This window comes from Falco cherrug, chromosome Z (assembly GCF_023634085.1).
Source record: "Falco cherrug isolate bFalChe1 chromosome Z, bFalChe1.pri, whole genome shotgun sequence".
NCBI lineage: Eukaryota > Metazoa > Chordata > Aves > Falconiformes > Falconidae > Falco > Falco cherrug.
In genome coordinates, this window is record NC_073720.1 from 61,014,764 (window position 1) to 61,029,992 (window position 15,229).

At 44.0% G+C, this 15,229-nt stretch overlaps 1 protein-coding gene across 2 annotated transcripts in view; it reads left to right on the forward strand.

Moving 5' to 3' along the window:
* Positions 1–1,394: 1,394 nt before the first annotated feature.
* The window catches only part of MAN2A1 (mannosidase alpha class 2A member 1), a 127,838-nt gene continuing 114,003 nt past the window's right edge, over positions 1,395–15,229 (forward strand). The window contains exons 1-2 of one of the 2 annotated variants that reach the window (XM_055698392.1): positions 1,395–1,680; positions 14,411–14,671. In XM_055698392.1, coding sequence (XP_055554367.1) covers positions 1,546–1,680; positions 14,411–14,671 — 396 coding nt within the window. In that variant the 5' untranslated portion in view covers positions 1,395–1,545. Of the gene's footprint in view, positions 1,681–2,105; positions 2,125–14,410; positions 14,672–15,229 lie in introns of those variants that run through there. The other variant, XM_055698393.1, reaches the window with a different exon arrangement.

Below are 15,229 nucleotides of genomic sequence, written 5' to 3' on the forward strand. Positions count from 1 at the left end.
TGCTAACGCACACATCCTGACTTCCAGTGGCAGGGGTACGTCTCAGTGACAGTCCTTAAAAAAGGACACGCACAGATGTTTTCAGCGTTTGCCGAGTTGTCAATGGCAGTCAATGCATCTATCTGTCAGTACTTCCCCAAAATACCGGTCAGAATCAGACAACAGCCATGCAAATTTTCAAACCTGTTCGGATTAAATCTGCGAAAATCAGGTGCTAAAGGCCGCAGCGGAGGAGAGAGGCAGCCCCCCTGCCAGCCCCCCGGGCTGTGGCCTGTCCCCCCGAGCGCATCCGCTGCCTTTCACGAAGCTCGGTGCTTATTCAGAAGTAGGAAACGCCTGACCCGGGCTGGGGCGTGACAGCGGCCCCGGAACGCGTCCCGATGCCGTGAGCGGAGCGGCGGGGCTCCCACGGCCACGAGCGGCAGGTCCGCACCGCACAGCGCCGGAGCCCGAGGCTCGCCGGGCGCCGAGGCCGCCCCACGCTCCCCGCTCCGCGGCGCCCCGCTCCGCGGCGGGGCACGGCAACGCCCGGGAAGGACGGCGGAGGCCCGAGGCAGCCCGCTCGCCTCGCCCCCACCCCCCCGTCGCCTCGCTTCCCACGGCGGCGGCCGCCACACACCGCCTGCCGGCCGAGGCGGCGGCGGCGGGACCCGTGAGCAGCGCCTCCGAGCCGCCGCCGCCCGCTGGGAGGCAGCCGCAGGCCGGCCCCGCCGCGCCGAGCGGGCGGCAGCGCGGGCCCTGCCCCCTCCCCCCTCCCCCCTGCCCCCTCCCCCGGCGGCGGCCCCTCGGGGGGGCGGGGGCGGCGCGCGGCTCCCCCTGCCGCCGGGCGCCCGGAGGCGGCGGCGACCCCCACGGCCGCCGCGCGCGCTCCCTCAGCGGCGCTGGGGCGGCGCGCGGGCCGGTGGGGGCGGCGCCGCGCCCGTGACTCGCGCGCGGCACCGCCCGGGCGCGCGGGGGTGGAGCGCGGCTCTCCGGCGGCGGCCGGCGCGGGCGGGCGGGGGCTCCTTCGGCGCGGAGCGTGTGCGCGGCGGCCCGCGGCGCTCCGGTGGCGGCGGCAGCGGCGGCGGCAGCGCTCTGGCCGCCGGGCGGGGGAGGAGGTGCCAGACTCCGGCGCCGCTGGCAGGCAACGCGGAGGAGCGGAGCGGCTCGTGAGGCGGCCGGAGGGGGAGGAAGGGGCGGGGGGGGGAGAGCAGCGGCGCTCGGTCGGCCCCGCAGCGCTGCCGCCGCCACTTCCCCGCGGGGCGCCAGCCTGCCCGGGAACCCGATCCGCTCCCGGAAACTCTCGGCCCGGCTCTCGGCGCGGCGGCGGGGTCTCGGCAGGGCTCCTCGCCCCGGCGCGGCGGGCGGCGGGGGGCAACTTCTCGCACTTCTCCGGAGAAGACTTGGGGCTGCCCCGCGCCGGGGGCGCCGCCGCCGGGGGTCCTCGCCGCCCGCCGCGGCGGGAGAACTTTCACCTGCGGGCGCGGGGCGGCGAGCGGGGCCCGGGAGCGCCGGCCGCGGCGGGAGGAGCGCGGCGGCGGCGGGGCCGGCCGGGCGGCCGCGGAGATGAAGCTGAGCCGGCAGTTCACGGTGTTCGGTAGCGCGGTCTTCTGCGTGGTGATCTTCTCCCTCTACCTGATGCTGGACCGCGGCCACTTCGACCACCCGAAGAGCCCGCGGCGGGAGGGCACCTTCCCCAAGGTGAGCGGGGCGCGGCGGGTGGGCGAGCGCCCAGGCCGTCGGGGCGGTGGCGGAGGTGGCGGGGACGGCGGCAGTGCCGCCGGAGGCCCCCGCGCCCCCTGCCCGGGGGGGTGCCGGAGCGCGGCGGTGCGGCTGCCCCCCCCGGGGCGCCGGTGAGGTGCCGCGGCTGCCGGGCCGTTGGGGCGGGGGACAGCGGTGCCGCCTCTGGGCGGCGCTGCTGCCGGCTCGGCGCGGCGCGGGACCGGGGAGCCGGGCGCAGCTCGCCCGCCCGGCCGGGGGCGGCACGGAGCGGCGGCGGGCGGGACGGGCTGGGGGCTCCGCTGAGCGGCCGCCCTCCGCGCAGTGGCCGGGGGAGTGCGGGGCTCACTTTGCACCGTGGGACCGGGACTGGGGAGGGAGAAGAGGTGGCAGCTCGAGGGTAGACCTCGGCTATGGCATCAACAGGTAGGTTTAGAGAAATACTGACTTCATGTTACAGCTTTCCTTTCCGCTAAACCTCGCTTTGCAGCCGTAACGGCCTGATAACTAACTGCACCGCATGGTTGAAGTAAGCAGCTATGTAGTTCCTCCCTTTCCCTTGTTGTACGTATGGGAGAGAAATTCAAAAGCTGTGTGTCGTGGTCGTGTTCTAATAAGAATTGTTTAACCATGAGAAGAAAAAAGTATTTCAGAGACCACATGGCATGCAGTGCAGAATGGCAGAATACTGCTGTGTATAAATAGCTTTCTTAAAATAGTGGACCCAAAAGTGTTTAGAGGCTTCGAGGAAACAGAAGAGCTCAAAAGGCTTATTTAGAAAGGAACAGTTACCTTTGACAGAATAACTAATTTTTCGTGTAATGTAAAAGTAATAGCTGATAGTGTTTTGTAAACGGTAAAGATAAAAACCTCGACTATATAAGGCAGAGAAAGAGTGCAGATCTGTTCAGCCTTTGTTCCTTCAAGTTACAGTTCAGAGGTCAGCCACTAGTTTTTGTAGGAACTAAGAGAGTGGGAAAGCTTAAGAGGAGAAAACATCACAAAGCTGGCTAAAGCAGCTGTATCTGTTCAATATGTAACTCCAGCAGGAGAATAATGCCATGTGTGATACTTGTAAAAAGTGCTGCTTTGGTGATATGGTGATATCTTATATGAGATCACTTCATGTGTCTTTATAGCACCAGTTGAGTTTAATCCAGGTAAAGTCTAGAACAGGAAAGCTCATACATGAGGGGTTGTTTTTCTTTTTTTTTTTTTTTTTTTTTTAAATGTTAACGTTTTGGTTCAAAATACTAGACCGAACAGGGAAGATCTATTAGGCATGTTTTGTCTTGTGTTGTCAGTATCATGCGGTTGAAATTCTTGTCTGTCCTACAGTGTAACACTGGTGTGCGATGTAACTTCTCCCTTGTAACCAAGGGTTTAGTACCTTAATCAGTTGTTACACCTCTTCCTTCTATGTGATATAGTCAGCTAGAGGCAAACACTTCTCCTTCCGTCCTCCTCCCTCCCCTTGGTCTTCTAGAACAGTCTGTCAGTATTCACTCGTCTTGTCCATATGTCAGTTTCTTTGAGGCTGCTGACTGTCACTGGAGAATCCTCTGCCTGTCAACGTTTTGGCCCTTCCTTTGGGTGAACAGTTACCTTCTTTCTTACTACTTTATTCTTTGAGGAAGTTACAGATTAAATTGGTTTGATCTTGTCATTTCCTCTTGCTGCCCATAGGGTAGAAATTTTTCACTTTGTTAGAACTGGGAAACCTCTGACAACCTAGCAGATGCTTTCAGAGCCTATAACACTAGTTTAAAGTAAATGTGAAAGATTAAGAGTGGAGTAGAAGCCACCAGAAATACTCGAAAGGAACAGCTTTAATCCTCCTCAGCTGACAATGAATTGTGTCTGGGCCCTGTTGCCAGAACTCAGTGTACTGTAAGTGAAACTAGCCACAGATGTAGAAACTTCAAGGTGTTCTTGAGAAAAACTATGGCAGCACCATCTGCCTGTAGATTTAAGAAGCCATTCTCTTTCCTGATGACAAAAGTCAGAACTTTTTTTGCTTAGAAAATGGAATTTAAACTTTTTCACAAATTATTGGAATGATTCACTTTGTGCCTCTTTCTGACAGTGTGCTAATTTCTCAGCTTTGTGGTTCTGTTAACAAGCACCCCCTTTTGTGTCCCAGAAGCTGCATGTTGATCACCTGCTTTTTCCTGACCTATGTGGCTTACACTAAGCTCAGAGGAGAGAAGTGGGTACCTCTGGAAGCAGTCTCCTGTTTAGCTTGTGAGCATTTATCTGGGCTTTTGTTTAATTTCTGCCAGTGTTAGAACTGGAGTTTTTCAGCTGTCAGTGCCTTTCGGTCTGCATTCACCTAAAGTGTCATGGTACCTAATACCAGTAAAAAAATAAATTTTTAGGATTGCTGTTCCACTTTCATTTCCACTTTCTCTTCCAGACAAGGCCCCTTCTCTTTGCGTGGTCTTGAGGTACTTTGCATCAGACTCGGTCTTGTGCACCTGCTTTCTTTCAAGCTTATTTCAGGTGTAGTCAGGAGTTGTCCTTCTGGAGCTTGCTTTCTAGTTTGATAGTTCAGGCAGATAGTTGTTCAAGAATGCCAACAGAAGTGTCTTGCAGAAATAATTTTTGGACAAGATCTCCGAAGGTGGGTGAATATCCATAGGCACATGCCTATGTGGTCAGGCTTGGGAGGCAGTTAGTGGCATTGTGTCTTTTTAGGTGTTGGGTTTGCAAAAGCTGGCATCAGTAGTCAGTTTTACGGTGAATGTTATCCACACCTATCCATGGTAAGGTGGCATCATGGCAGCTAGTAGAACCTGAGCTGAAGTGATTTATAGCCTTGTCATCATTGGTGGTGCATTTAAATCATAATATCAGAAGATGTGTATGTTGCCGTAGAACTGAACTCCCTATTAATTTTGGGAAGGTTAGGTACCTATAATACATGGAGATCAGTACTTACTAACCTCTCCTCTGTAATTCCTGCATATATCTTTATGGATCCTGCCTGTTTGTGAGGTGTATATTATTCTTACAATGGCCTTAACACAAGCTCTACCTTTCTCTCTGAGCCAGTTCCTAGCCATAGGATGCTCCTGTCTCAGAACATGTCTTGGGACATGGTGTGCCCTAGCATCATGTCTTAGGCTAGGAACAATATTACAACATTGTGCAGAGATGAGCTCAAGGTGGAGGAATAGACTTAGGTGCATTTTGATATTATTATTATACCACTTGTCAGTAAAAATCATTGTATAAGAGTCTTCTAGTAGAGTATGGTGGAAAAATGGTTGAGTGTATTGTTTTTGTCTGTAATAACACAGAATTCTCTGAGACATCTTGTGTTATTGTACAGCGGAGAGAGGTGCAGAGTGCTGGTTAGTCCTCTGCCACTCCCATGCAGCGAGTGTCAGGTACAAGCGATTTGCGAACTAAATGATAACTACTAAATGAAAACTACATTGAAATGCAGTCTGAAGTAGAATAAGTCCATAAGCAGCTTATCTTGAAGAACCTGTGCTACTGTATACAGGTGAATACCAAATACTGATGAGCCTATATGAATCTATTCTGTGTTTTGGACCCAAAGAGAAGAAAATAAACAGCCTAACATGGCTTGTTTTCTCAACTAACTTTACCTTGAGTTAGGATGTACTCATAAAATTTGTTCATTTACAGAAGCTTGTGGAATATTTCTTCTGCATCTGAATCTTGGTAGATTCACGCCTAAGCATGCATGGCACACATTAAAAATCCAGTTTAAAAAAAATTAAGTGGAGGATTTGTTTGTAAGAGTATCTTGCTTCAGAAATATATGGCCTTTTGTAGGCTTCATATATAAGTTTATTTTGAGTTAATTTTATGCCTGAGCAAGGGAAAACATCAACACAATGTGGCATCCTCTGTCAGTACCTGATAGGCAGTGCTTTGGATGAGCTTTTTCCTCTTAACTACTTCCACATAGCTTGGTTCCCCCCCGCCCCAGCCCTTGCCCACCATTATTTGAAGCTTACTCTGATCTTCTCATGTGTGTTAACTGCTTTTATGGGCTCACAGGTTGCATTGCATTGAACAGAGGTAGGTGATCAAGTACAGTTTCTCTAGAAGCAGCTAGCTTGTTCTTTTGTTTCCAGTGTTCTTCCTGCAAAGCATTTCTTGGCCTGGCTGTTGGTGGTACTGCTAAAACTCCTTTACTGGATTCGTGTTTTCAAGGCATCTACACAATACATCAAATACTTCTGCACAAATGGCACAAGCAGTGATTATTGCAGTATGGAGTGTTACTTGATCTGAGCTTGCCAATAATTTAATAATAGTACTACCTGGCCAAAATATGAATCATGGTGGGGTGGAGTGGTAACAGCAGGAAATTGGGACCAAATACATGGCAGAAACACCAGCAGTTCTTTGAATCTGTATGTTGAACAAAGGTGCCTTGTGAACTTTACTCTGGTACTGCTGAAGCAGTACTTCCCCTGCTGTAAGGAAGCACTACTGTCAGTGACCTCGGAGTCTCCATTGACTGGCTGTAACTGCAGCATATCAGCCCATGCTTGGTAGTTACTGTGCCCCAGTTCTGTGCCGTGCAAACCTCAGCTCCCTCCAGCGTCGACATGTACGCTTCCTGTTTTGAAAAAGCTCCTGATACGCTATACACACCTTTTCCAGCCAGAGTTTTGCTAGGTGTCTTGCCATGGTAAAATAGTTGAAATCAATGGCTTACATGGATTATAAATACACACGTTTTGCTGCTGCATGTTCGGTGTATTTTTATGAGCTCATTAAGGAGTTTTAGACCTATGTTGTATAACAAGGAACGGGACTTCTGTGTGCGGAAGTATTGGAAGCAGCACAATCAGGTATTTATTTGCTTTACTCCAAATGTAAATAGTGGCAGTTAAGGTTGTACAGAACTTTGAAGTTGTAATTTTCTGACATCTGAGCACTGAAACATTGTGGGCACAGTGACTTTTAATGAGTATCACATTGTTGCCAAAAAGTGTAGCCAGGAAAACTCTTGAAATCAAATGGCAGTTTAGAAAGCTGACACGGGTGTATCGCAGCGCTGGGTGCACCGGGGATCTTTCCTCCCAGCGTGCACACCAAGCTGCTCGAGGGCACGCATTATATACCATAGAGCACCGGCATATCCATAGTACATGGCGTGTGCGTTGTCATGCTCAGGGCTGGTACTAGTTTCCCACTTCCCATGCAGATCAGCGTGCACCTCAGACAGCGCTGCTGAAGCCTTTTACCGACTGCATATGCTCCCCATGCTCCCCAAGCGGGGCTTTGCCCTCCTTCAGCCAGGGGTGGGTTGGGGGTGTGTGGGGAGGGGAGGATAGGGGAAGCTGTTTGAGTTGGAGGTTTCGATCTGTCATTACCACAATTACCTTTGTCCTACTTTCAACTAGTTTTCTGAGGAATGCAATATTGGCTTGTCTCCTCTAGTGGCCAGAACTTTCTAACTTGGAGACTTCTTTCTGCATAATTTACTTAGTGGTGTTCTTATCATTATCTGTTCTTTGTTTCCCAAGATTGACTCCCTTGATTAGCAGTCCTTTCATTCATCAGTTTTGAGGACTTGAGATGGTGGGTACTTGGGAGTGTGGGTCAGCTTGACCTAAATTTAGTGGACATTCTTGTTTGACTAAATCAGAATTTGGTAATTCGAGAGTGTAGGCAATGACATCAGAGAAGAATGACTGTTGAGTGAAGAAATCCACAGAAGGAAACATCATTTTCCTGGATTTGAAACATTGACTTATTTAAACAAACAAACCCCTATTAACAACGCTTACTAAGTTCACTCTAAAAGCCCTTGAGTGTTGTGGAAATAATTATGAGCTTAAGATAATGAAAACTTAGGAATTCTTCTGCTAAGCTTCTAGTACCTTGTAAAGAAGGAGGGGCTGTTTGTGAACATAATTACAGGTCAGTAACAATTCTTTGTACTTGCTGATTTTCAGAGTGTTATTTGTCTTTACACAAGATGTGCAAGCAATAAAGTTTTGGCTAAGCAGCAGTCAAGTAGAAGCTGATAGCCTCCTTCAATTACAGTCTTTAAATATGGTGAAAAATGTTGAGTGAAATGTGTTTTTCAGAAACGTAGTAACGCCACCTATAAACGAGTAATTCCTTCTGCTACCTAGAGTCAATGCCTAGCTTAAACTCTATGAACTAAACAAAGTAAGTTTCCTAGTTTTCTCTTAGGTGACCTTTTTTTTGTCTGAGACAGAGTTTTGTTATTTTGACTTTTGATTTGTTCAAATAAAAATAAGTATTATTGAAATGCTCATACTCTTAATACCATGTAAGCAGTGCCTCAGTTTTGCACTGCTAGCCATTTAAGTAAAGATTCAGTATAGGGCAGGGAGGGGAATCAAAAATGAAATGAACCTGAAACATACCAACCAAACTAGTAGTGACCATTTTTCAGATTGATTGACTTTAAACAGGGAATACTTCTAGATTTGTCTCAATCTCCCTTTCCTTTCTCCTTGCCTTCAGATCGCTGATGATGGTGTCAGATTGGTTCCTAACAGCATGTCTTGTATTTTTCTTCTTAAATTACATGAAACTTAAGTCTAGGATAATAGTACATTAAACACTCCTGTTACTGCTGCCTCTAGTAAAACAGAATGTGGAAATCCATCAGATTTTTAGAATCTATTTGTCAGGCTGCTGCATCTTTGGAATAGAACTTTCTTATTTTTTAGAAAACAGACTTTTGTTTGGTAGCTCAGTTAATTCAGAAGAATTCCAGTGTGTCAGTAAAATGAGCCCGTTTTGAATGGTACTTCAAAATTAGGAAATCAACAAGGTTACTTATATACTTTTCATCATCACAAATGCCCATAAGCCTTCTGCCCAGATTAATAAAGACTTGAAACCTTAACTTGTCCTTTTGACCAATACGTTGTATGCTTGGTGGTTTGTTCTGTGTCCTGCCTTGAAATGTGAGTACATGCTGAAACAGTGTGTTTGGATATTAGATGCTACATGAAGTTGCATTTCTAACTTTTACCTGCTTGCTTTTTCAGTACAGGAGGTGACCATTTAATTCTACATTTAATATGTTCTGTTCACCTTTACAATAATCTTAACAGTGTACAGAGAATGCTTTCTGGTCTTACCATCTTAGTATGCTGGCATCCAATCAGAGGGTTATATGAAGATTTTAGTGAAGTTGGTAAGTGATTTGTGAAGTTGTACCTGGAAATAGTTGCAACAAGACTGGTGCAGAAAATTAAGATGCCTGCTATTCAGTGCAGCCTGAAAACAAGATTTGAGTCCAGTTTCCTCAAAGCTTTAGCTTACTGTAGTAAATCTGTATAGGCAGCAATCTTGGCTTGAATTCCACATCCTGTGGAGAGGTGGGGATCCCTCTGTTCGTTGTGGTACTCTGCTTTCTTCACCGCAGCTCATCGGTGTACCAGAGACTCTTATGCAGGACACTGCCAGCTGCTTTGTGGTCTTCTGTTTTTTCATGTGGGTGAGAAGGAGAATGGGCTTTGGCTGGTTTTGAACCAAGCACTTGGTGGCTGCTGGCTGAGTCTGGATACAAATAATCAAGTTCCAGCTGACCTAGCCTCAGAAGTCTCTTATGTGGATTTCTCTGCATGCCTGCTTCCATGAGACTTCCTCGTCTGTGGGCCTGTCATGCTTCCACTTCAATTATTTGAGCTAGCTGTCCTTTTCCTGAAGAAATGATCTTTAGTGGCCTGTTGAAAGCAACTGTGTTTAGAAAAGCATGAGCGTTTGCTGAGGAAATGAAGGTCGCAACTGTTATTTTTTCTGCAATGTACACTGCTTAGATGGGAGAAGCTGCCCATTCTCCACTTCCACTGAATAAAGCAGCTTGATCTTTCATTGTGTTACTGGACTTCCCTCCATGTGCCGAGTGGCAGTATGCTCCTTTCTGGAGAGAGTCCTTGCTACAGATCACATCAGCGTCAGAAGCAGAGAAGGACAAGCAGAGAAGGACAAGCAGAGGGCAGTGGGAAAGCAAACTGTTTTGGAGTATCTGGGGCATGAAAACTGCTCAAGGGTCCAGGCTGACTGAAGCATAAGGAACTTTTTATGTAGCTGGTTCATGTGCTGGTAGTAGGCAGGTTGCTCAGTGCAGCTAGCAGGTATGGACAATTTTTGTTCCATATGGGAAGATGGTGTGCTGATCTGTGCTGGCCTCAGGTTTTGTTGGTGAAGTTCAACCCTATATAACTATGGGGATGGTGACCACATGCACTGCTCATGACATTCTTCTACTGGTGCAGCTGTAGCTACTTTTGATACTGTTGGATTTGTTGATACTTTGCACTTCTTGTAGAAATAGTTGATTTGCTGTACAGTAACAGCAGGGTAGCAGGGTTACCTTTCTTGCTTTTTATTAAAATCTTGATTTGCACACACTTATCAATACATAAAAGCAAAGAGAAATGAAAGATGTTTATACCAAAGTTGTTATAAACTTATTCACTGGTTGTATAGACCAGGTGAGTCATGTAACTTTACATTGCATTTTCCTGCATTAAAACAAGTAGGTAGATTGACAAAGCATCCTTTAATGATATTCACTTGGACTAAGACATACTTATCCAGATGGCGTACCTACAGTTTGCTGTGCAGTTAGGCAGGGCTCAAAGTCTTTGGTCAGGATTGCTGATGAGACTTGATGGTCTAAAGCCAGGGGGAGGTCTGCTGACATTTATGAATTGTGCAGCTAGCCAAATTGCACTATCCAGTATCTACAAAGCTATTTAGATTACAAAATTTCAGACATCATTGGTTAAGGTAAAATTGGTGTATCTCTGCTCAGACTGAAGAAAAAAAAAACAAAAGCCCTCCTCACTCCCAAATCTGTGGACAATTTTCAAACCTATTTTAACACAAAATACTGTTTTGAGTAGTTTCTAGTAATGAGGAGGACCTGTGTGTTTTAATTAGACCTATTTAATGCTGCCTGTAACAAGCTACAAATCTGTTTTACTAGTCAACATCTGTTACTAGCAATCAATAAGATGAAACAGTATTAGCATAACTTTGCTGTTTTGTACTGTTTGGCATTTTTGTTTGAAGTTGGGCTGTGTTAAGTTGGTAGTCTTCTAAAAATGTTGAAACTCAGTTTATTTTTGTATGTTAACTGTCTTGAAGAGTTGCAATATTCTCCTTATTTAGCTCATATTTTAAAATATTTTTATTATTGAATACTGTGTTCCCAGCATTGTCTACTTAAAATGAGTAAGGAGAAAAGGTGAATATGCAATGAAAATAGATCTAGCTTTTGCATAATTGGGATCCATGTGAAATGTTCTACTTATAATGGGTTCCTAACACCTACTTTCATACTGACTGAAAACTGAAGTACATTTCTAGTTGTGACACTTGTTTCTTAAAGTTAAGTCTCATGGCTGATGAATCTCACAACAGAAACTGAAAATATCTTTAAAATCTCAGAATATTTGGTTGCCTGTCAGTGTTAATTTGAGTACTGCATGGAGTCATAGTTGCATGTTCCTAACTGTAGCTTTTTATTTCATGTTTTGCATTCAAGTTGAGTTAGTACATGGCATGTTTAAATGCTTTAAAGACAGGCATGATGCATCTCATAGTCTTCGGAAAAGAAAGCAGGTTTGTCTTTATTAATTCCTGTTAAATTCCACAATGGGAGGTCTCTCTAAAGATTTATTTCTCCAAATTACAGAGTATCTACCTTCAAAGTTAAAGTAACATACTTTAACAGACTGTAAAAATCGCTGCTCCTCAGAGTCCTAGGCTCAAACCCTCCAGCTTAAAAATAAATAGTTGCTGGAAGTGTATTGCAACATACGAAATCATCATTTGAAGATGATCAGGGAACAAAATATTTCTTATGACACAGGAAGTAGGTAAATTGGTTTACAAAGAAAAGTGTTTTGTCACATAATGAACAGTAAAATGGCAGAACTTGTTATTGTAGATATTTGAAGGTTTAAAGTATAATTTAAATGAAAGGTGCATCTTAGAAATATGAAATATAACATGACTTCCAAATTGGAAGTTTATATCTAACTGCTAGAGACTGGCAGTATATACCAATTGAAGAACCAGCCTAAACACATACTTGGTGGTTTTTTTAATGTTGCTGCTTGGTGTTTTTTTCTTTTTTCTTTTTTTTTTTTTCCCTATGTCTGTTACTAGCCAGTACTGGAGAGACTGTAATTGGTTAGATGACATAAGGCAGATGGGTGGTGTAATCTATGACCAGGCTATTGCTAAGCAATATAGAACACTTTTCTTGGAGGAAGAGGTAAAATATTTCTAGAACATAGGTGAATAAGAATATAAATTTTGAACAGTTGTCTGATGTTACGGTTGTAGAGGGAGTGTATATAGAGGTGGGATAGATATCAACAGTATTTTAACTGCTTATGTACTTGGTAACGTTTATGAACTATTGCCACATGCAGTGAAACTGGTAAAAATGTGTATAGATGGCAGCTATACTCGAGCTTCTTAGGAATCTAAAGATCAGAGCCTATGTTGTGCAGTCTGTAAAGCCCCAGTAATTTCAGGGACTTTACATTATTTTTAGAGTGAGTGGCCTAATAGGCTGTTAATTTTCTGAGTAGGTGAAGCATTCTTTCTTTTAAAACGTTACAGATGTTGAAAGGGAGAATACTAATTTTAAACAGAAATGTATACACAGCTATCTTTAATGTAGTATTTGAAAGATTTCAGTCTAGTTGTTTCTTTTGTGCCACCAGGGGGCATGGGACTACAGTTTGTTTTTTTTTCTTTCCAGTATCCCAATTTCCTGTTGTTTAAAGTTCATCTGTTTTTTAAGTTTCTAGATTTTTATTTTTTTTTAATTGTTGAGGTTCTAGGATGTTGGACCTACATGTATGTTAGCTTAACCTGGATCTGTTAAAATACATTTTTGCCTTTTGGGAAGCAATAACTGTTTGCTTGTGTGGCATTTTAAAACCTGTTGTTGTTTTCAGGATGTATCAATTTAAGAAAAAAAAGCAGGGGTCACTACTTTACACAGCTCAGAAAATGAGGGGATGAATTTACCAACAGGTTGAAAAATACTAAAATGTATCTTCCGCAGAATTACAGAAAACTTCTGTAACGATAAAATTACAGGAATGAGGATTTAGTAGAACCCAAAAGGCTGATCAGTATCTCTTGGTAAGGGGTGTCATTTTTTTTATCCTGCAGGCTTCTCAAAGTGAACAGAATTTAAAGGAAAGTGCACACCACAATTTAGAAAGGAGGCTTAATTCTTTGCAAACTTCTGCCTAACTAGAGAAATTGGTATTAACTTGGCATTTGAGGAAAGCAGTTTGTCCTTTAAAAGGGAAATGTGAAGACTTCAGGTGAACTGTTGTCAATGGGGAAAAAGGTGTCATGTACAGATGTTGTTGCTAATACTATTCTGTATTATTTAGAAAATAAGGCATTGGTGCTAGGAAGAAGTTTTAATTCATCACTTAAATCATAGGTCACAGAGTAGCTGTTTACTGAGTCAATGTTATTTGTGTTGAATGTCATAGGTAAAATGTAAATGGCTGAATCTGCAGTGGGTTTTGTTGTAATGACAGCTTCTCTGAAAAAAAACTTATTTGTATATTGCATGTTTTGGAGTCTGGCCACAACTTTAATAATAGGAAGTGACTGTTTTTTTGTTCTCTACCTTTTCTTATTATTATTTGGTTGAAGTCAGTCTGAGGAAAGAAAGAAATTACTGTTAAGATTAAATATCCCTAGACCCCTGTTAAATAATTTGGCCTTCTGTGATTCTGTAACGGCTAACACACTCATGTCTGGAAAAAAAGCATACCTCTCATTTAAAAGGAGTGGCTAGTACATGAGATGGCAGTAGCGTTTCCAGGTACTTTGCTTCCTCCTGTATTCCAACAATGCAGTGATTAAATGCTACTAAATGGCTTTGTGGTATCTCTGTCTGCTTCCTGACTGCTTTGTGAGATGCCTTGACTTCTTTCAGTTCACGTTGATGTTATTCTATATCCTTCCTCTCGCAGTGCACACTAGAATCATCCACAAAATCCTGTTGTTTGGCAACTGAATATGACCTTCTGACTGAAAGTGCTGTCAGATTGTGCTGTTTTTTACAGGATTATCTTGGTATTTGTAGTGGGCCAATTATACAGATTATTATGATGATCAGGCTGTTAAGGGATCTGTTACCCCCATTAAGTGCTTTTGTTCATTTCTGTCTAAACTCCACTGATAATAAGAAACTTCATATTTATTGAAACGCTCTTTTACCTGTACAGGAAAAACCTAAAATATATACATCCTGGTAATCTCATCGTGATGTGACTGCCTTGTAAAAAATGGCTTTCTCTTTGTTATGATGTAATGGTAAATGAAGAGATAACGTTTTTGCAAATGTATGAAAGACATGAAGAGTTGAAGTCAGCATAACAAAACAGCGTGACCTTTTAAGAATGTCTTTGTATCACTGATTAAATTTTGTGCTGCAAATTCAAGTTTGTGGTGGAAAGTGTAACTAGCTCTTTTCCCTTATTCTGAAAGGAGAAGACTTCATATGTTGGTTCAATTTCTTGCTGGTGTGTCTTTACATAAAATATAGAATAAAGATTTATTTGATTTATTTTTTTTTGTGTGTGTGTGGTCATATACTATTGTGAAATTGATAATTTTAAAACTCTGTGAAGAATTCATCTGAGAAATAATTAAACTTTACCTTTTTTTTCTTTTGCAGGGCCAACTTTCAATATTGCAAGAAAAAATAGATCATTTAGAACGCCTGTTGGCAGAAAATAATGAGATTATTTCAAACATACGAGATTCTGTGATCAATCTGAGTGAATCAGTAAAGGATGGTCAAAAAAATCCAGATGCTATAAACTTCAGTCAAGGATCTGTCTCAGAGCTCTTTCCTTCTGCTTCCGTTTTGCTTGCAGTTGATTCTGAGGATTGTTTGTTTGCTTCAAAAAGTGGAAGTCATGGTTCAGGAGTACAGGTAAGCAGTATGTCTTTTCTGTCTTTCTGCTGGAGTCCTAGCTGTCATTACCTTTTAATTCTGAAAACATCTAATCACTGGTGAAAGATTGGTGCTGAGCTCCTAGTCTAAGACATAATGGAATTGTTCAAGTGACTGTTGTGTTTAACAGATGTTATGAAACTGTTCCTTTTTACCTTTTTTGAAAAATGTCTAGAAATCTGATAGTGGTTATGAAGAGCCAATATTTCAGAAATCTTAAAAACTTCTCAGAACAGCCCCAAACAAGAACTACTGATTATACTTAGGTTATTGTGCCATATATCACCAGTTCTTTGGAAAGAATTTCCCCTTCCAGTTTCCCCAGATTGTTCTAAAATTGGTGACAAATAAACTGGAAATGGTGGATAGTCTTGTTTTAAATAGGTTTTACATTTTAGGGATATATGTGTAAATGGGTTTTGATGGCAAGACAGAGAATGTTCAAGAACTAATATTTTCAAAATATCTCGGGTACTGTGTTCCGTTTTGAAAGCCATTTCTGTATCTCAGCATTCTTGTGTGTCTCCAGTTTGTATA